The sequence below is a fragment of the Drosophila melanogaster genome, chromosome 2R, assembly GCF_000001215.4.
Source record: "Drosophila melanogaster chromosome 2R".
In the NCBI taxonomy this organism is placed as follows: domain Eukaryota; kingdom Metazoa; phylum Arthropoda; class Insecta; order Diptera; family Drosophilidae; genus Drosophila; species Drosophila melanogaster.
This window is the reverse complement of record NT_033778.4, coordinates 5652975-5673706: the sequence shown is the minus strand read 5'-3', so window position 1 is coordinate 5673706 and position 20732 is coordinate 5652975. Positions and strand designations below refer to the sequence as shown.

Sequence of the window (20732 nt, the reverse complement as noted above, 5' to 3'; positions counted from 1 at the left end):
CCATGTTTTTTGATGTTTGTTGTTTTTTTTTTTTTTTGTTTTATGAAAATGGGTCTTTAGTTCAAGCAACGTTCCGCGCACTTAGCCCGTTTTACGGTCGCGATGATCGTCCTGCCGAGTCGACTATCCTTCGATTGGTGGGACGAGACCAATCCACACGCGGTTCACCAAATGGCAATACATCCGAAGAAAGTGACTGTTTGGTGCGGATTTACGGCTGCAGTTGTGATTGGTCCGTATTTTTTCGAAAACAATATGGTGTGGCGGTCACCGTCAATGGTGAGCGATATCGATCGATGATAACCAACTTCATATGGCCTGAAATCGAGAATATGGAACTGGACAACATGTGGTTTCAACAGGACTGGCCACCGAGATCGTGTGATTTGACCCCTCTTTTTCATTTGGGGTTTTCGCAGGTCCATGACAACAAGGCGCAAGACACCGATGTCCTCAAAGTCAACATACGCCACGCCATCGATCAAATACAGCCCGATTTGTGCGCGGAGTCATCGAAAATTGGACATTTCGTGCATTTGGTGGTCATTTGAATGATGTCATATTCCATTCATAATGGATTCGATTGACCTTTCAAATTTTTTTTTTCAGTTCAAAGATCAAGCGCCCCAATGAAAACCCTTTATTAGTTTATAGTTTGTCAGAAGATCTTCTGGCTCCCTTCTTACAAGCTAAACTATACTCGCATAGAAGAACTAGCTAAGTGGGTACCTTGTCTGTCTCCTGTATTGTGATCATAATTTAATAACACTGCCAATCAAAATACATACAATCTTGCAAATTTGTAAGACAGACAGTGTAGCTAGCTCCCGCGATTTAACCTAGGCACAGTGTCCTGTCTTTAACATTTTAAGTTAAGAAAATCGGAAAAAAAGGAAAAGATAAAATAAATTATTTGACAAATATTTATTACCTTCGAATTCGATACATTTTAAAAACATTTGTAGTGGATTTAGTGGAATGACTATTCTACCTTACATCGTATATATTTGTATATTTGTTAATTATTATTAAATATTGTGTAAATGGACGGATAATTCCTTCGAATTCATTTTTGATTTATATATCTGTTTGAATTCCTCCTTGTACAGCGGAATTCGATGCACTACTTTGTTGGGGTCTTCTTGGTCGGCTTGGCTCAGATGCAAAATAGGATTGATATGGCGATGGAGCGGTCGGAAGCACTGCGGAGGGTCCCTGATTCTGGTAATACTCATCTCCGTATTCACTGATCTCCCGATTGCTGATTTCGTTTAAGCGCTTGTACCTTTCCCGACGCGCTTCTACTAGATAGAGTACGCCAGACGGCAGTAGCAGCACAGCGCCAACAACGCCCAGAGCAAATGACCAGCCCATATCATTGTTCTGCCATCCTGGCATCCAATCCCGAGAATCTCCTTTGGCGCCAAAAATGACCACAGCAATAAACCCGAAAACAGAGCCCACAACCTGGCATGATCCTATCGCCAGCAGGAGCACCATGTACCTGTCATCATCGCGAGAAGTGCGAAGAAATGCTACAGTGAGTGGTATAACAACAAGGCACATTACAAAGCATAGCGTAGCAAAAAGTTGAACGGATATGTAGAAGCCAGGCAGGAGGAAGTCGTGTATGATGTAATATTCCTCTTCGAAAACCCATAGGCATCCGTTAAAGGAATTGTCAAAAAATCGGTGTATGTCCTGGAAGTTGTTGAAACAAACTTCCCAAAGGCCTAGGTTAGTGAATCGCGGGTTTTGTAATCTGCCGTCTGTAACCAGCCAATAAGGCGTGGAAAACGCGATAACAAAACATATTAGGGAAAACACGGACGCGCAAAGGGCAACTTGTAAAATGCGGTTGGACGCACCCATTTGTTATTTCTATAAAAATTTCGTTAACAAGTCGGCTTGGAAAATAACACGCCCTAAAGTGTGACCGTCGCACTCAAAATGGTATTTTTGAATGACGAATCATCTCGCTTAATATACCACTTCTATGCGGAACGGCTGGGATATAAGCAGATGTGAAACTTTAAAAAGCGCTTCTAATATAACAACATTATAACATCCCACAGTTTTTTTTATAAATCATAACTTAAAAATCCTATGAAATAAATTAAAAGTTTTCAGAGACGACCCAACGGATCATTTGATATTTGTATGGTGCTGGTAGACAGATCTGTAAAATAAGGACAACTCGCTAACATTAGAGAATTCAATCAAAATTGTGTTTTTAAAAATCGATACAGTGGCGATGGATAACAGGAATTCGCACGCAAACACTAATTAGCACTAGCCCATATATATAGTCTAGCACTGACCTTTTGAATTTTGGTGAATAAAGCCTTACGACTTATGCCTTCAATACACAATGCAATACAATTATTCAATACACTGTATAAAAAACTATTTCATACTGAATATTTGAATGGGGAGTATTTCCTGCGTGGTATATTTCTCAATCTCTCTCATCGAAGATCTGATCGCCTGGGCAAATGCATTTTTGTGACATTTTAGTGCATTAATCAAGGTCATAGTGAGTGTTGTTGTTGCCTTTCTGTCGAATAACTTTTGTTATTATTCGAGCCACATCATAAATGTTAAATATCTTTCTTTAATTGCATATTAAAAATAATACATATTACAAATGTAACAAATTTGAAAAAGTATACCATCAAATTTGGAATATATTAATAATTCTTGCAACTTTTGAACCATCATTCTATTCCAATACATTATTCAAGAGTTTTTCTGAAATAGAATTTACACACCTACTGATCGTTTCAAAAAACTGATTGCAATAGATCTGATTTCGTATCGTTGAATTTACCAGAACATCTTTAAGTAATTTATCGAAATATCTGATTAAAATTGGTACATTTTTTATTCACGTATATATTTAGGTGCTTAAGGTCAATACAAACCCCTTTTTTTAAATTGTTCTGATCATAGCAAAAGTTTTGCTTTTCTGTGTAGAAGAATTGATTTATATTCTGATTTCGTATCACCAAAAATAGAAATAACCATCCCAAAGTACACGCATTCTGCGGAATGGAACTTTTTAAAGTAGTGTATTTTAAAAGATAAAAGATAAATGGTTCAAAAGTGTGGACGTGACAGATTTGGTTGGTTTGTGGTCGTTAGAGTGGGCGTAGCAGATCAAAGGAAATTAACAAGACTGATACAAATATCAAAACATGTTTCTTGACTTGACCGGGGTAGGCTTGTGGGGCTCAGAGTGGAAAAAAATTTCGACATATGGATGGAAACTAATAAACTAATACAAAAATTCACAAATATCAAAAAAAAAAATTCGAAAGTGTGGAGGTGGCAGTTTTGACTCGTTTTTGGCCGTAACAAACCAGTCATATCAAAAAAGTGAAACGGCGAGACAAAAAGTAAATTATGTTGAACAATATTTTCCTGGTGATCTGTGGCACATTGTATATTATACAATTATTATATTATATTAATATTATATATTAATATATAATAATTATATTATACATTATTATTATACCAACTTCAATGCCATTAATTTGTTTTATATTTATCTTGGTCTTGATTTAATTTAATAAAAAGGGAAACAAATTGGTTTTACTCACACTACGGACGGGATCGCGCCGTTAAAAATTCACTTCGCCAGCACACACGGAATTAGATACAGATTTATACAAAGACTTTGAAGATAAGTTTTCCGTACATAAACCACCATTATCTGTATTAAATATTTGAAAATGTTTTTATTTTAATTACTTTTAAATTTGATTCTACATAAAGCGCTTTAAATTTGAAATAATTACGTTGAGTTTTAAGTTTTTCATACGAGAAACTAGTTGTGCTTCTTTTTCCTGTGCCGACTAATCGTATTTTAGGTTAACCCGAGACACACTTTCGGATGGCTCAGAATTAACAGCCTCCTTGAGAGGAGGAATTGTCATGCAGTTCCTAATAAAATTACACACACACTGGACGTACTGCTTGGGATATTTGGTGTAAATCTTAACGTGCTCGGCATCCTCAAAGCATACTGACGATACCTGAATACCCTGATCGCGTCTAAGACGAATAAATTTTTCCACATCTCGATAGGGAATCACAATGTCACCTTTCGAATACAGAAAAAGCTGTGGGTATCTATTGGCTTCGTTTTTAAGGTCGCAAAATGGACTGGGGCGTACTGGCGAAGACGGCACGAATAGGCTTTTCAAGGCAGAAATTGATTCCTGAAAAGAAGTCAATTGTTTATGTTTACAATCTTTTTCTATTTGATTCAACGTCACCCACCTCCACAAACCACATAATACTGAGTGTAATGGTTATAACCAGTGCGGCCAAACAGTTGCAGCGTTTTTCCCTACCATAGATGGCTGTAATGGCGCGATACAGGCTTATTATCCTACGCTCCCCAGGAGCAGAGTCAAAAATCACGCCGCGAACTTGCAGCGGAGACTTGTGCTTGATCACAGCTAAATTAATATGTTGGTACAAGTAGGCTCCGCCATTGGAAAATATGTGAAATATTAGTGGATGGGCGTCAAAATTCATGTCCTGGATTAGTTTAAGGATTTTCTCGCCGATAGGAATCATTTCAGATCGCTTCCAAAATAGGCTGTCTACCGGAGCCGTGTATCGCACAGTAATTAAGCTAGGAATAACGAAATGTCATAAGTTATGATTGCGTTGATGTGTCAGCCTTCACACTTACCCCCGCTCCTCGTAAATTTTTGAGTATTTCATGAGGTATCGATCCTGACAGCCCGCCCACCCCAACAGCATGACAATGGGCACGTGGCTGTCCTCGCCATCATGGTCCTTAGCTAGTACAAACTCATTTTTAGATGAAGGCTTCGGAAACTTTATGAAGTACTCTAACGTATCCTCTCGCTCTGGTAGAAAGGACCTAGGTGATGACTGAAGACCAGAAGTTTGTATGGTGGCCGTAGATTCTTTATACTGGGTGGCTGTGCCATCAGCGTTTAACCCGCACGGGTGCGAAGCTGATATCGACATATTGACATACTAATAGTTCTATTGGAAAAGAAATTATTTTTCGGTCGGTCGGGTTACGCAAAGACTACTTTTCGTATACGGTTGGCACGAGCTACATACATATGTATATTGATTTTGTGAACTTCACGTAGTTACAAAATTCGAGCGTGTCAGACACCGCGTCTGTTAATTTGTTAATAATTTACCTTTCAGCCCAAAGATTTGTGACATAGGACAGTCATTATAGTTTTACTGGCCTCTGCGGGTGATGTGATTCACCTAAAATTCCTGGCAACAGCAACCGTGTGCATTCCAGGAAAGTAATCCATTGGGGTTGCTGCTTTCTGACGCGGGGGGGTTTCAATAGGCTTGTCATGCGCATTAACTTTTGAATTCTATTTGGCTTGTTTAAATTTGTGCCCTACTATAGGACTTTGGCGAGCGAGATTTTATAAGCCAATCGACTTCAAACCATTTACAGAAATATTATTGAAAAATAAATAATAATAAAAGCTGTTAAGTATAGTAAAGCTTGGTCTTTATAAAGCATAGAATTAAGGAATGGGGTAGGCAATATCTTGTATATTTGTTAGTCCTACAATTTTGAATATTTACGATTGAATATAATGGCGGGCACATTATTGTTCATACTTATAATTAAACAATTTTAAGTAATTTGAAACAATAAAGTCGAATTCCTAAGCTATTTGATTTCCATAATTCTTTTAGTGCGAGTCCGTTGTAGATCCCAACCCTAATTACAAAAATTAAAATATCATGAAATTGTATTAGACATTTGTTTCCTGAACTCTCTAAAGCGTTAATAACCAAAATGCATTCGTTTAACGAAATAGAAACAGATCTAGAGATAAAGCTCCGAGCTCCAGCAATGTGAATTGTTATTATTATACCTTCAATGGAAAATAATAATTAACTGCCTGAATTTTGTCTCAAATGTGGGAAACTCATATTAAAGCAAAATATCTGTTTAAGAAGTCGACAATAAGAACACTTGTTTGAAAAATAAATTCTCCTCTATTAATTCATCCTGCTAGCACAAAAGCTATACAGCTTTGAGGAACTGCTAGCAACTATAATATTAAGATAATTCAGCTTTACCAGTCAAAAACATTACTATAAACTGGCACTGGTCCTGTTTATGTAACTAATGCAAATATTTATAAAGCTCTTAATATTAAAACCATTTAGTAAAAAAACAGTGATCCTCAAGTCTAGTAGACATTAGTCTCAGCGTATATATGGACAGACAGACTCTTATGGCCGGATATACTCGTCTAGAGATCCAGTTCAACTATAAAAGTACTCTGATAGTTTGAAAACAGTTTTCGATGACCCGCCGCAGATGAAGCCCTTGATGGTAGCTAAAGCATCCAAGTAGATCGATGAATGATTTCTATCGATTTAAATTTCTATCGATTTGCAAAAAAAAAAAATTGGCCTACACTTTTGAACAGATTTTTAAATTTTTTCTCATTTTATTCCCCAATATCTATCAATAGATATTGATAATGATGAAGTTTCGCGTTCGCATTCACACTAGCTGAGTAACGGATATCTGATAATCGAGGAACTCAACTATAGCATTCTCTTTCACTCAATTTTAGTCTTTCGAATTTACATTTAAAAAAAACGACCTTTAGATACTTTCTATTGTAATCAAATAGCACTTGAACAAAATTTTGAAATACGAAAACATAGAGCTCATACAAACACGACGTAGTACAATATCCTCCCTAGTGATAGAAAATAAATAAATATTATATAATTAAAAGGTTAAGGAGTTTGAGGATGGACGTTGGCCGCGTCGGTGAATGAGGAGAATGCGCCGGATGTGGTAATTTCCATCTGTTGTATGCAAGGCGCTTGAACTCTTGGCTATTGACAAAGATGTCAAACGGTAAATGATCGAGCATTGACCGAGCACAAATAAAATGCGCTGTGATATAAGGGGATACCGTGGGCCGCTTTTAAGAAGTAAAATAATGATGGTGTTGTTGTGCTGAGAACACAGTGCGATCCCTCACAGCAACATACCAGATATCAAGGACCTGTGGTGCGCTTTCCCGCTAAGACTGCAACGTTGAGAATGTAGTTGTGAGGGTGCTACAGAACATAAAACAAGGCCCTGCAGTGGTGAGCTTTCCCGACGGCCCTCAAAGGTGGATTTGGAAATGCACCGAGCACCGAATAAAGCTGCATAGGACTGGGTTTGGCAATCACACATATTAGGTGTATGTTCCGTGGGTTTAACCAAAGACATTAGAATGACAAGATGCGTAAGGGTCATTTTGCGATATGCAGCCACTTTTTGGTGACATCTCCGCTCACATAAAACAGAGCGTAAGAAATCTAAAAATAGAGTTTGCTTGCTTGTGTGAGTAAAAACAATAAACGAAAACGTTTATATGTGTGCGTACTTGTGCTAGAATACAATTTTCGGGCCGAAATCAATTTTGATATTTAGAGTTTTTGGCCAATTTCGTTGAAAAATTTCGACAGGGTACTCTGAGAATTAATTTTACAGCATTGATATTAAGTTCATCAATATTTCAAATTATAAATAAGTAAAATTGCTATCTGCAATTGTTATTATAACTTTTGTAAATGAAAACATAAGTATTGCAAAAAAAGAAAATACAAATAAAAATAATAAAAAAAATAAAAATAATACAAACATACATACATAGGTAAAAGTTAATATTTATAAAAAAAATAATAATTCCCCGACTATCAGATACCCGTTACTCAGCTAGTGTGAATGCGAAAACGAAATTTTATAATTTATTATTTTATAAAAAACGTTTCTTCAGCCCGTGATCTTTCATGTTGCGAAGGCGAAGCCATGTTTCCCAGATGAAACAGGGTGTGGTGTTTAGATCCGCACACACTTTAAACAAAAATCCAGTCTCTTCGCTTCTTGCAATCGACTTGCTGGTTAAGGCTTTTAAAACTTTGGAAGTGATAAATTGAGTGACCAGAAGCATGACAGAAGGCACAGGTCGCAGGGCTGAGGCTTGTGGCAAGAAGGTCGGACCTACACAAAGCAGGTGTTCTATTACAAGCGTTAAGCTTGCCATGGCGAACTCCATGTTCTCCAGCGTCTTTTACTGCTGGTCCAGACGCAATGCCATGGATTCCCACGTCGAAATTGCATTTTTGAACACTGGGTCCTCTAAAAGCTCTTCCCATTTCGCCTGACTCGCCGGATCCAGCATTTGAACAAGTACTTGTACATCCGGAGATTTGTTCCGTTGAGCCCATTTTATTTAGCGCACGAATATGATCGTTGAATTTATCCAAAAGCTCACGAAGCATTGAGACGGAACCACTCTGCACTGCACTTAGCCCCAGAATCTCAGTAATGTGTTCCTGGAATATTAAACGAATATTAGCAACTCCAATGCTATAGTCAGCGAATGATTTCCAGCGCAGTTCCCCTCAGACATGATCGTAGATGCTGCAACTTTTCTATGTTTGTGAGGTCAGGATGGCTATATATTATAGAAGTGCAGCCAGTTAGCATAGCGTACAGCGAATTTTGGAAGCACGCTGAACGCTGCTGATAGCCACAATCACACGGAAAAATCCCGTTAGCAAAAAATGAGTGGGAATTCAGTTAATTTCTCTTTCAAATTACTTTCAATTTCCTCAAAATCCAGTTCTTCGAGCTCGTTGTGAATTTTCCTGAACGGTTGCTGAAGCTCATCCAACCTCACATGAAGAACGGACTCGTCAACTTAAATTATGGATTCCACTCGATCACAAATTGCAGCCGCCTAATCCAAAATTGCTATCATGTTTCCATCAGCGGTAACGTTTCCAGAATTCATAGCAGCCATGGCAATAGCATCAACAACACAGTGGAAGAATATGCAATTTTGAGAAACCAACGGAGTTATATTCAATGTTCACTGTTTTTAATTTGTCTGAATATTGCAGACAAAATTTGTTGTTCAACAACGCACTTAGCAACAATAGCGAATTAATTGATAAGTTAAAGCTTTAAACAGCTTTACTATTTATTGTTTATCCACAAATCGCGTCTTTTATTACATGTTTTTGGGCAATTAAAAGACGAGGTTTATTTGGGATTTTGAACGATTTGTTTTATTGGCGTAGCGAACGAAAAGTGCATTGATGCGACATGTAGAATGGTACGCAAGCAAACGATAATGATCATTCTAAGTGGAACAGAGCGAACAACAGAACGATACGTGTAGGTGCAGAGAGACTGAAATAGAAAGTGCGAGAGAGGGGAGAGCTTAGATGCTCCCGCAGCTAATTTGCATAGATAACGATAATGATATTGCTGCTCAGCTAAGGCGCAGTTAAGTTGAACTGTGTCTCCAAAGTTAGCATGTAAACAAATAACAATGTGTGCAGATATTTACAGTGGCTACCATCTTATTTCGTTGCAGTTGGCAAAATAGTCAAGTCTGTATTGCTGTTAAGGTGAGAAAACTGACAAGTCGACTGGCTGGACATCAAACATAGCGTATATTTTAAGCGGTTTACAAGAATTTTTCCACGCCTGTAAAAAAATGTATAATAACAACTTATAATCGATGTTTTGAAATTTCTTTTATAAGGCAAAAATGTGTACATTGTTTTAAGTGATAAAAAATAAAATAAATATAACCGAAAAGAGCGATACTAATTAAATTTAGATTTAGAACTCTTCATTTAATTGGTTAATACTATCAATCTGTAAATCTGTAATTTTTGATGTTGAATATATCATAACCACTTTTATGGAGTGCTTACACTGGAATTGCTTTTCTGGTTATTGAGCAAACTATCGCACATATGAGAGATGTACTATCGCCACCTGAGCAGCTGCCGTTTGTGTTCTCTTCAAAAATTTTCTAGGTATATGTCATTATGATTATATTGTTTCCAATTTCAGTTGTTTGTTGTTGATAACAGAGAACAGCAAAAAACACGCAATGACTCCAGCTTGCACAGATACATGTCTTCAATATCAAAACAAAGCAATCGTACCTTTTGCCGACACGTCTATTTTAACGATCACGTACGGCAAATTTTAGATAATGGTCTATTTGGAGAACCAAGCGCTCTTGCAGTTGGTATTAATGCACTAAAACAATTAAATTAAGAAGATATCAAGACATATTTATATATAAGTGTCTTTTTACACTGATGATTGTTAAAGTTTGTGTTAAGACGAAAAACATAAAGCAAAAAGTTGGTGAAAATAATTTCGTTAGGAAACTTTAATGCCTTTATTTGCTAATAAATAATATATGTAGTATAAAATATATATATATATAAATATAATTATAATATTATTTAATAAAAATCTATCAATCCTTCGAAAACCAGTATCTAGTATAATTCATTGCTTGCTACGTTAACACTTACTTTAGTGTGGAGAGGACTTTACAAATTTTAATCCAGGGCTGCCACGAAAATAGATAACGTATTCGATATTTTAATATATGGTATATATGGTATTCCTGGTATGTATTTCAAGATGGCGGAAAGTGTGAGGAAGAAGAGAACAAAAAGCAAGCGAAAAATCCATGAGTGTATTTATTGATGTATATATGCGTAAATCTATGTATTTACTAAGCCACAGTACACAGTAAATGGCAATGTAATGAATATCCAATATATCTGATCGCCACGTTGTGTGCCTTTACCTTGACGCACAGATTTTAAACTTAGCCAAAGAATCGAAATCTTGCACCCACGGACGGCAACGTATCGCCACCCAGCCGAAAAAAGGAGAAATACTACCAAAAGGATCTGGCGGGTGTGTTGCAGTCCACTCGAGGAAATCAGTTGCGGCTCAGGTCAAACTTTTGCATTCGCAGACTTTCAACGACCTCCAGTGCTCTAAGGCTTGCGCGCGACTTGCTAACACTAAACGATATTTAAACGCAACGCCACAGGATTTCAGAACGTTCATTCCTAACAAACTCCGCTCGTGGCCCGAATCCAGGTTGTAGCCAAAAATACTGCCGCATCTATCAGCAGACTATGTCTAAGTATTTGCGTCCCCAAAATTTACAAGAGAACACATAGCTATGGCTGCGACGAGAAAATTGCAAGGTAAGCAAAAAGATCTTGAATTCGAATTCTTTTCTAATAAATTACCCAACAAATATCGTGGCCAGGCGAAATTGATCGATGTTTAAAAAAGGTAGCAGAGGGCGTTGAAACGTTTGAGGATATTTGGAAAAAAGTACACAATGCGACAAACACCAATCAGAAGGTGAGATTAAAACGTTTTACATTTTATGTGAATAATCCTATATGTATAAACAATTTTTAACTAACACCATCTTTATCAGCAAAAACATCTGCAGGAGAAGTATGAGGCAGACCTCAAAAAGGAAATCAAGAAATTGCAACGACTTCGCGACCAAATTAAATCATGGATTGCATCAGCTGAAATTAAGGATAAGAGCTCCCTTCTTGAGAATCGACGTCTCATTGAAACAGTGGGTTTATTTAATATTATTTGTTGTGACTACGCGCACAAAATTATATGTTTTTTAGCAAATGGAACGCTTTAAGGTGGTTGAGCGCGAGACGAAAACAAAAGCCTACTCCAAGGAAGGCTTGGGGGCTGCACAAAAGATGGATCCTGCCCAGCGTATTAAAGACGACGCACGCAATTGGTTAACCAGCTCAATAAGTTCCCTTCAAATACAAATTGACCAGTATGAGAGCGAGATCGAATCGTTGTTGGCAGGTAAAAAGAAACGTTTAGATCGAGACAAGCAGGAGCGAATGGATGACCTACGAGGAAAGTTGGACCGCCATAAGTTCCACATAACAAAGCTGGAAACTCTGCTTAGGCTGCTTGACAATGACGGCGTCGAAGCAGAGCAGGTAAACAAGATCAAAGACGATGTCGAATACTACATTGATTCATCGCAAGAGCCAGACTTTGAGGAAAATGAGTTCATATACGATGATATAATTGGTCTTGATGAAGTGGAGCTAAGTGGCACGGCTACCACGGACAGCAACAACAGCAACGAGACAAGCGGTTCTCCAAGCAGTGTCACATCCGGAGGCAGTCCATCACAGTCCCCTGTCACGGTTCAACAAATTTTAAACACTTCGTCGCAGGGGGCAGCTAGTAGTGGTAGCAGCGCAGCTAGCGCAGCACTGTTTCAGCAGCAGCTGACAGCGGCACAATCGAATGGCAACAATGTGGGCTACGCGAGCGACACAAGTGCAGCTTCTTCGTCTGCTACAACATCTACAGATCCTGCAGGCGGCACAGTTGCTGTAAATTGTGTTGGAGGGCTAGCCGATAAACGCAACAAGAGCAGCGAAAGCAATGCCCTAAAATTGAAAGTATGTATTATGAATAGATTTTCTTATGGTTGTTCGCATTGAACAATATACGTCTTACTTTTAATAACAGCCACAACCTCATCAACTTATAAAACCTACCCCTGTACGAGCCACGGCCAAGCTGCCTCTGAGCAGTGATAGTAAGTTTCACCAATTGCTTTCTTCGTGTTTCAGTTTCATTAACTTTGGATTTCTCTACAGCCCAAGTCAATAAGATTGTCAGTTCAACTCCCAGCAAAAATCAGCAACAGCTGCCTACAGCAGCTTCAATCGTTGCAACCTCCGCTATGCAATCGCAAAGCAGTATCGGAAGTTGCAGCTCCACTGGAGGAACGGGAGCATCTCAATCAGCTTCTAGTGGTAACAATCCTGGTAACAATCCTGCGGTTCAGCCAAATGCTCCAACGCCTGGTCAAAGCGGCATTGCCGCTGCAGCAGCTTCGACTAATGTTGTTTCGGCGACGATTGTGAGCAGCGCCAATGTTCAAGGCCAATCTGTGATCCAACCAACACCAACAATTGCATTTGCTGCAGTAGCAAAACACAATACATGTAGGGGGTTCGGGTGTACATATTTATTGCCTTTACTTAAATAATTGTCTTTATTTTAGCACTCCTGGAAAATGGTCCTGTTTTGCAACAGCAACTAGCAGTAACTCCTACTGTGGCAGCTATCGTAGGAGCTGGAACGCAGGCGCAGCAAAAACATGTGCCACCATTATCCAATCTTCAAACAAATTCCCCTCACATACAAAATGGTAAGGCTAGAGTTATATGTGTTTTTTTCTGATGTTATAGGGAATAGATTTATATGATCATGAACATATATTTTTGTTTGTTTTTTGCTGTCTCAAGAACCATTTCAAAACAAGAATTGCTATTGTCACTATCTGCATAATAAATGGTTGTTGTAGTACGTTTTCGATTATCTATTGCATCAAAGAAAAACATTTTTAACGAGTAAACTTTAGATAATGCATTTATTTAGTCAAAACTCTTGTATGCTGGAAGTGTTTTTGTTTTCTGAAGCTTATATTTAAAAAAAAAAGCATTAGTTTTCATGTTATTTTTTGGGCTTAGTAACATTTAAGAGTTCATCATTTTTGCGGAATTTATACATATATAGAAATTAGGAAATTTTGGCTTAGCTTAAAAAAAAGGCAATAGTCAATTTGCGCGATTATCAGGAACCCGTTGCTTATCTAGTGGCAGTGTTAGGGAGATTTTTCAGCATTTTGTTGTCATAGCGTTAAATTTTTAGATTGGCAAGAAAAATAGGAAAATCTTAAATAATCTGTAGGCGTGAAAACTGTTTGCTGTTTGTGGGCGTTGCTAAGATAAACCAACTTGCACCGCGTAGGCGTGTGCAAAGATTTTGTTATTCATTTGTGTGAGCAATGTTAGCTCCAAAATTTTCTAAAAAGGATTCAAATACTTCTTCAAATTATTGGACAACCAAAGCATATTTTCATATTCTCATGTACATATGGATAGTAGTCGCCTTCGCACACTATCCTGGTGCGCTTCGTCACGACGTGGGCTGGCGTCGACAGAAATAATAAAATTTGTGGGTTGTTTAAACTTTTGCTTTTAATATAAAATAAGACATGTTTTAGTTCATTTTTTAACATGTGCCCCTTAACGCGAAATGTGAACAGGAATTGAGATCCTTTATAGCTTTTGATTTTTTAAGCATGATGATTAAAAACTTAACAGATCCGATCCCTTTCCCCTACTTTTAGCCTTTTACGACAAACCTGGTACGATGAGGTAGTATTCTTCTCCCGCCACCACACAGGACTTCTGTTTGGGTTTAGTCACCCACTCTGTTGGCCATCTCGTCAGATTGGACTAATTTTATCATATTAATGATTTAACTGTGTCCCAACTCCCATGCCTCGCTGTTTGCCCACATAGCCGCGAACAAGCCACTAGGGCTGAACGGGGTACCTGTCAACGCCTTTAGCTGCTCCCTCTCCGCCGAAAACCTGGAGCAGTGCATTAGTACATGCTCTGTTTCCTCACAATCGACGCAGAACATGAGTCTAGCCAATGAAGAAGCTGTGATTGCTGCCTTCTTAGTGGTTTAACTAGCGTGGTCCTTGAACGATATTCTGTGGTCTAGCATAACACCCAGGTACTGTGTCCCACGGAGACCGGCATAGTCTCCACCTTTCTTCTGCTGCTTGATAGAACTGTCTCGGTCTTGTTCGCCGCGATTGCTAGCCCGACATTCTCGAGCCAGTGGATGGTAGCTCCAATCGTGGTGTTACATTTTTCTTGAGCTCTGCAATTGTTTTGGCGACGGCTGTAATTGCCACATCGTCAGCAAAACAGTGCAGCTCTACTCCCAAGGGCCTGTTGATACCCAAGATCCTACATGATGTTCCCCAGATCCTTGGGGAAAAACCTGGCGAATCTTATCTCGGTATCTTTTTGGTCCATCTTCCGTATCGTACCCTAAAGTACCTGCCAACGACTGTCCTCATGTACTACGGGATCCCCATACTGTTAATGGCTCCGAGGATTACGGGCCATCTAGCGGTGTTGAAGGCGTTCTTTACTTCCCGAGTAGTTGTTTGCAGCATGTGCTGGTCCCTTGCCTTTCGTCAACAGTACTTGTTTCTGGCTTTTCATCCTCGTTGGAAAGTCTCCGTCCAAAAGATGTGGCCCTGAAGATGTCAGGTCTACCCAACGCCACTGCTTTAGCAACTGCTCCGCTTGGTTGCCTCGACGACTTCGAGTTCTGTGACGCACGGGAAATCGGGGGCAGGGGCTACTGCTGTTGCCCGCCATAATGTGGTCTGCATTGAGAATGGTTCCTGTACAATATTAGCCAGTTAAGTACTTATGTGATCAAGGTCAAACGTCTTTCAATTAAATTAATTCGATCCCAGCTTGTTTGTTGCGGACTTGGTTGATGAAAAACTAAGTTTAGACGGTTTAATATCGAGTAAAAGGCGATCCAGCAGTAGTTTTTGGTTAATTACTAGATATCACTTAATTCTCTAATCTACTTCGTAGAAATATATTTTTCTAAATTTATACAGGCATGTGAAGCTTGGATAAATGCATTTAACCTTAACTGTTCCTATTTTTTGTATTGTAAACCACTTCCTGAACGAGATCATCTTTTTGCAGGTCTTCCTGTCTCGGACAGTACTAATGACAACAGCTGCAATGTCGTCGATACGATTTCTCTAAAAACAATGGCACAGGATGCTATTAATCGATCTGCGATCGATCCTAATTCACTGAATCAGCAGCAAACAAGCAGCATCGATCTGAGACAGCCGCAGTCGCAGAAATCACTTCTCCAACATTTCAACTCTGAAACCAACACGAATCAACAGCAATTGACATCGCAGCAGCAGCAACAGCTTCAGAATAACTCCCTTGCTGCGACCACAGGTTCTAACAACGGAACTTCAACTGGTAGTGGTCTCATGAATGTAGCAAACGCTACTGGTCAGCCTATCAGCGGCAATGCCAAAACGCATGCGTGCCAACCCCAACAGATGGCCACGACGGAAGCGCACATTCCCACACTGCTTGGTGTGACACCACTTGGGCCAACACCACTTCAAAAGGAGCACCAAATGCAGTTCCAAATGATGGAAGCTGCCTACTATCACCTGCCACAGCCTATGGACACGGAAAAGCTACAAACGTACTTTCATCGCGCACCAGTGCTCACGCCATCGCACTATCCCCAGGTGAGCTATATTAGTATACAAATTTGATTCACCTATTACCTTATCTTAATTGTATTTTAAGGCACAGATGCCAATATATGATACAGTTGAGTTTTATCAACGACTCTCAACGGAGACCCTTTTTTTTGTGTTCTACTATATGGAGGGCTCCAAGGCCCAGTATCTAGCGGCCAAGGCCTTAAAAAAGCAGAGCTGGCGTTTCCACACAAAGTATATGATGTGGTTTCAAAGGCACGAGGAGCCGAAGATTATCAACGATGATTACGAACAGGTAAGGAATGAAACCTTGCAGGAAAGAGCAAGTTAATAAAAATATGTGCACACTATTCACAGGGTACGTACATCTATTTTGATTATGAAAAGTGGAGTCAGCGAAAGAAGGAGGGATTCACCTTTGAATACAAGTACTTAGAGGACAAGGAGCTGAATTGAAAATGTTGCGATGTTTGTTGCTTCGTCTGTCTAAAAGAAAACCAATCCATTAAAATAATAAAATAAATCAATCCAATTTTCATAAAAAATCACACAATCATAACACAAATCAAAATCGAAAAGCGCGAGAAAGATCAACTAATGGAAATTTAAAAGAAAAAGCAAAACAGCCGTAACCATAAGTTAAAAGTAAAATGAAGTATATTTATTAGGAATGCATGTTTTTTAGCTTTACTCCTTTCGTTAATTTTACATTCTTGCAGAATTAATAAGGATGCTTACTTTTATACACATTTCGCTACGCTTTTTAATTCAAGTATTGCAATACAAATTAGTTTTCATTATCTTGGCCTTTAAAATTACATATAGGTGTTTTGTAAGGGCCACTGCGATTTTTACTGACGTCACAAATATATTAGTCGTCTACCGTCTTTGATGAGTACGTAAATCAGCAGCAACATGTCTGCGAAGAGTAAGAAATCACAGAGGGCTTTCAAAAACAATCTCATATAACCTGTATTCTATGGGTCCTTGGTAAAAAGTTGAAAGATTTAAAAGAAACATTGGTCCTGATTTGTATGCGATTAAATTAACACAGCAATAACAGATTGTTTGTCATATTCATACCCGAGGCTGTATGAGAAAGCTATTAACATGAAGCAAAGGAAATAGGTATAACCTGATCATACTATAATTGAAATTTAATCATTTTTGGTCCCATTTTGTTACGTAAAATTTCCAAGGCTTTTGGAGGGCAAGTCTTGTTTAAATGTATGAACACAGAATAAAGACGATTGAATAGTTGAAATTAATATTATTTTAATTTGGTGGGTATATTCCTATATATCCTTGCAGAGGGTTCATTTTAATTTTAATCAAAAGTAACAACGCAGAGAAATTGGACCCTATAAATTAGCACTAATTAAATTACTAGTACATTTATCCATTTCATTTTCATCCGTTTCTACGCAAGTTTAAATTACGATTACAATTCTATTACTAAGTCTTAATCAAAAACAAAAATACCGAGGTGTCGATTTTTTATAATACAAAAGTAAGCAAGCATTTATTTGTTAGGACAAAAAAAGGAACAAACAAGAGAAAACTTTACAGTCTAGTTCTCCGACTACCCATTACAATCAGCTGGTGGGAGTGCGAACGAGAAACGTACGTGGGCGTGGCAGTTGTAGGTCTGCGCTATTTTTGTCACATTTACGGCAAGTACGACAAAAACAAAGAAAATGTTGAAAAAATTCAATTAGTTTTTTTTTTTTTTTTTTTGCATATACACAGAGTATGTTAGGTATTTTTAAAAACATCTCCAAAGTTTCCTGATACAATTTAATTACATTTATGGCTTTTATTGTTTAGCTAACAGTAAAAAATACCTCGATTTTGTATTAAAGCGTTGATACATTCGTCACGCCCCAGACAATATCGTCCTTATCATCCTGTTCATCATGACCCCAACCCTGATCGGCACACAGCTCATTACAGTTCACGGCTGACGCAGCAGCAGCAAAACGGCTGCTTATTTGCTCCGGTGTCTCACAGGTACTAGTCCGGATTTCGATGATCGGTTCCATATCTTTGAAGAAATCAAATTCGTTGAACTCAGACCTTTGAATCACCGTTTGCACTTTTATGTCCAGCTCACTGAGATCATCGATAACTTTCTGTTCTGTCTGGGATATTGTCTCGTTTACTCCAACTGATAAATTACATTTTCCAGTGCGATATGAGGGCGATAAAGATTTGCCAGTTTGGATCTCTCTAGCAAATGAATTACTGTTTGTTTCAGAGTCGGTTACAGCGTGATCCACTTGGTAGCCCTGTTGAAGGTGGTCTGTATTGTCCCAATCAAGCCAAGTCCCCTCCTCATCAATGTTGGCCACTCTTTCATGCTCTGTGCCAGATATATACGAGTCCTTCTCGGGGTCTATATTATGTTTTATACTTATGGATTTTTCATTTGAATTTAACCGAAGTTTCTCGTCCTCCCCACCGTCCGGGCTAAGGCGAATAGATAAAGGTGAGGCATTGCTTTCTTGTGGCAATGGGCTCCCAGAAACCATAAAGTCTTCTACGTCGAAGGATCTAGTATTCATTAAAGGACTAATAGACCGCGGTTCGGGATAAGGATTGTTGCTGTCTCTGGAAACAGCAGCGTGTGGACGGCCATCAGAAAAACATCGTGCACGATCACCGCCCAAAACTTTGTTAGCTCCTAATATGGAAACTAAATCAGCCATGCACCTTAGTGTTTTGCCTACCAAGACGTCGTTAGTATCGTTCATACCAAGCTGTAAATGAGGAAGAATTTCGCTCTCTAGTTGCTCATCGCTTAAGAGACGAACATAGTCCATAAAATAGTCAAGAAGTATTAATCGAATCTGTGCATCACGCAAGCGGAACATCTTGAGTATGTGTGGCATTAAGTATTGTACGTAGATTTGCGGAGAAAATAGCGATGCCGGTGCTTTATCAGTAACTTTTGTACGGAGTATATGCGGAGTCACAAATTCTTGTGCAGCAGGATCCAGCAGAACCATTCTAGAGAGTAAGTCACATGCCAGCTGCGAAGCCACTACTTCCTCGTCGAAATATCGCAATCGATCAATCAAACTTCTAAAGAATTTGTGGCGCTCGTGCACTGACTTCAGTGGCAACTCAAAGAGAAAGGAATGTATAAGCACGAATTCATGGTTGAAGTATGGATGTAGCAAGATAGCAGAAAGTCTTGGCCTTAGCTTTGTATTTTGATGCTTTAGGTGTGTGCTGCAATACTCACGGAACTCATGAACGTGTGGAGTGCTATCAGTAATACAACTATCAGTTCCTTTCCTGCTTAGCACTTTCTCGCACAAAATGGAGAAGAAAAATTGTTCGAAGTTCTCTCCGTGAATAGTCAAGTCTATAAAAGAATGTGCCAAGTCGAGCAGTTGTTTGTTGACATCCGTGGCCCTCCAAACGTACTCGAAGCCAGCGAGGCGCCAGCTTCCACTCTCCGTTACGTAAATAGACTGCGTGTTAATATTTAAGTGCCGAGCCAGGGCCTTCTCAACCAAAAATATTAGAGCGCATAAAATGGTTCGCAGCCCTAGGCAGACTTCAATGTCAGTCTGCTGGGCCAGCACCTCATCTAGAGGTCTGACTCTCTCTGTAGCAAGATACTTCCGTCCCGACTTCTCCCAGGTAGCTATATATTTTAAGATGTACGGGTGGCGGTAGACCATCAGGTTCTAGGGGAAAACATTTGGTAAACAGTTGATTTCTTTAACCCTACAAGTATACTTTTATTGCTCTTTCAATCGGGCCCACTCCATTTGACCATACATGTGCCTTGACAAAGACTTTTCCTTCGAATACGGAGAGCATCTGGCTGCAACGTTCATCGTTGGTTGTCTCTGGCGTCTTAGCGTTATAAACTGTCCAAAATTGATTAGTCTCCACCGCATTTTCCTCAACAAGTATTCCTTTTAGTTTGCTGCCTTCATTGCCCATAGCTCTAGATGCTGTTATCTACTACGAAGCGCTTAAATTTATTTCTTATTTCGGGCACATAATTTATTGCAATAATAGCATGTTCAGACAGGGTTGCGTCTACACTAACAGTTGAAAACAATGTTCGAAAAAAGGGAACAAGGAATTCATTTATACATAGATATATCTATATCAACTTCGTATGGTCAAAAAACCCCATTTACACATTGAATTCTATTTGAATATCATTATTTGTATAGCCTTTATACACATAGTGAGTATAAGAACCTGTTTAGCAATGAAAATAGCTAAAATAAACTTCATATATATAAAACATAAAAAACATGTTTCGTTATTCAAAGAGATTTTAAAATTAAAGCGAATGGTTAATTATAGGTCATATTTTCACACTTTTCAGTCCCTAATTTTGTTTCTCCCAAAACATCTTTTTTAAGTGTTGTTTAAGAACCTGGGCATGCCCGTCTGTATGTCCATCCGTATAAACGTCGAGATCCCGGGAACTATAAAGCTAGATTAAGCATACACATTGCAGCGCAAATTAGTTGACCCATTTAACACCCAAAATATATGCCGCCAAGAAGTTCAAATTTCAGTTGAGCTCGTACCCTTTCAGTCACCGATCGTGGAATGGATTCCCGACTAAACTCACCTATGGAAGGTAGCTGTAGAGCACGCTAAGATGATAAATTATTGTTAAACTCACTTAAATAGGATGGTAATCGTATAATGAAT

General features: G+C 38.7%; 4 protein-coding genes and 1 long non-coding RNA gene across 7 annotated transcripts, besides 6 other annotated features; 1 reads left to right on the top strand and 4 right to left on the bottom strand.

Moving 5' to 3' along the window:
* Positions 1 to 906: 906 nt before the first annotated feature.
* kune (kune-kune) lies at positions 907 to 1966 on the bottom strand. The gene has a single exon (NM_136335.3). The coding sequence runs from the start codon at positions 1870 to 1872 to the stop codon at positions 1078 to 1080; it is 795 nt and encodes a 264-aa protein (NP_610179.2). The 5' UTR covers positions 1873 to 1966; the 3' UTR covers positions 907 to 1077.
* A 1132-nt stretch (positions 1967 to 3098) lies between these two features.
* Positions 3099 to 3156: a mobile genetic element.
* Positions 3157 to 3720: 564 nt separating this feature from the next.
* On the bottom strand, positions 3721 to 5324 carry CG8245 (uncharacterized protein). Its single transcript, NM_136334.3, has 4 exons — positions 5199 to 5324; positions 4709 to 5031; positions 4288 to 4648; positions 3721 to 4226 (listed from the first exon to the last, which is right to left on the bottom strand). The coding sequence occupies exons 2-4, from the start codon at positions 5011 to 5013 to the stop codon at positions 3861 to 3863; spliced, it is 1032 nt and encodes a 343-aa protein (NP_610178.2). The 5' UTR covers positions 5014 to 5031; positions 5199 to 5324; the 3' UTR covers positions 3721 to 3860.
* Positions 5325 to 6462: 1138 nt separating this feature from the next.
* Positions 6463 to 6604: a mobile genetic element.
* A 660-nt stretch (positions 6605 to 7264) lies between these two features.
* Positions 7265 to 7471: a mobile genetic element.
* A 259-nt stretch (positions 7472 to 7730) lies between these two features.
* Positions 7731 to 7779: a mobile genetic element.
* Positions 7780 to 8080: 301 nt separating this feature from the next.
* Positions 8081 to 8515: a mobile genetic element.
* A 576-nt stretch (positions 8516 to 9091) lies between these two features.
* lncRNA:CR45472 (long non-coding RNA:CR45472) lies at positions 9092 to 9798 on the bottom strand. Its single transcript, NR_124441.1, has one exon. It is a non-coding gene; the product is annotated as a long non-coding RNA:CR45472 (long non-coding RNA).
* Positions 9799 to 10484: 686 nt separating this feature from the next.
* Positions 10485 to 17301, top strand: Not3 (CCR4-NOT transcription complex subunit 3). 2 transcript variants are annotated; one of them, NM_001273783.1, is made up of 10 exons: positions 10485 to 11088; positions 11154 to 11251; positions 11331 to 11480; positions 11539 to 12348; positions 12419 to 12488; positions 12550 to 12900; positions 12960 to 13106; positions 15490 to 16064; positions 16126 to 16335; positions 16398 to 17301. In NM_001273783.1, exons 1-10 carry the CDS (start codon positions 11064 to 11066, stop codon positions 16494 to 16496), a joined length of 2535 nt encoding a protein of 844 aa, NP_001260712.1. In that variant the 5' UTR covers positions 10485 to 11063; the 3' UTR covers positions 16497 to 17301. The 2 variants fall into 2 exon arrangements, with proteins under 2 accessions (NP_001260712.1, NP_610176.1); NM_136332.3 differs by having other exon boundaries at positions 16398 to 16788.
* Positions 14073 to 15188: a mobile genetic element.
* On the bottom strand, positions 16929 to 20031 carry CG1344 (uncharacterized protein). 2 transcript variants are annotated; one of them, NM_001273782.1, is made up of 2 exons: positions 19791 to 20031; positions 16929 to 19738 (listed from the first exon to the last, which is right to left on the bottom strand). In NM_001273782.1, exons 1-2 carry the CDS (start codon positions 19998 to 20000, stop codon positions 17897 to 17899), a joined length of 2052 nt encoding a protein of 683 aa, NP_001260711.1. In that variant the 5' UTR covers positions 20001 to 20031; the 3' UTR covers positions 16929 to 17896. The 2 variants fall into 2 exon arrangements, with proteins under 2 accessions (NP_001260711.1, NP_610175.2); NM_136331.3 differs by having other exon boundaries at positions 17778 to 19738.
* Between the last annotated feature and the right edge of the window lie 701 nt (positions 20032 to 20732).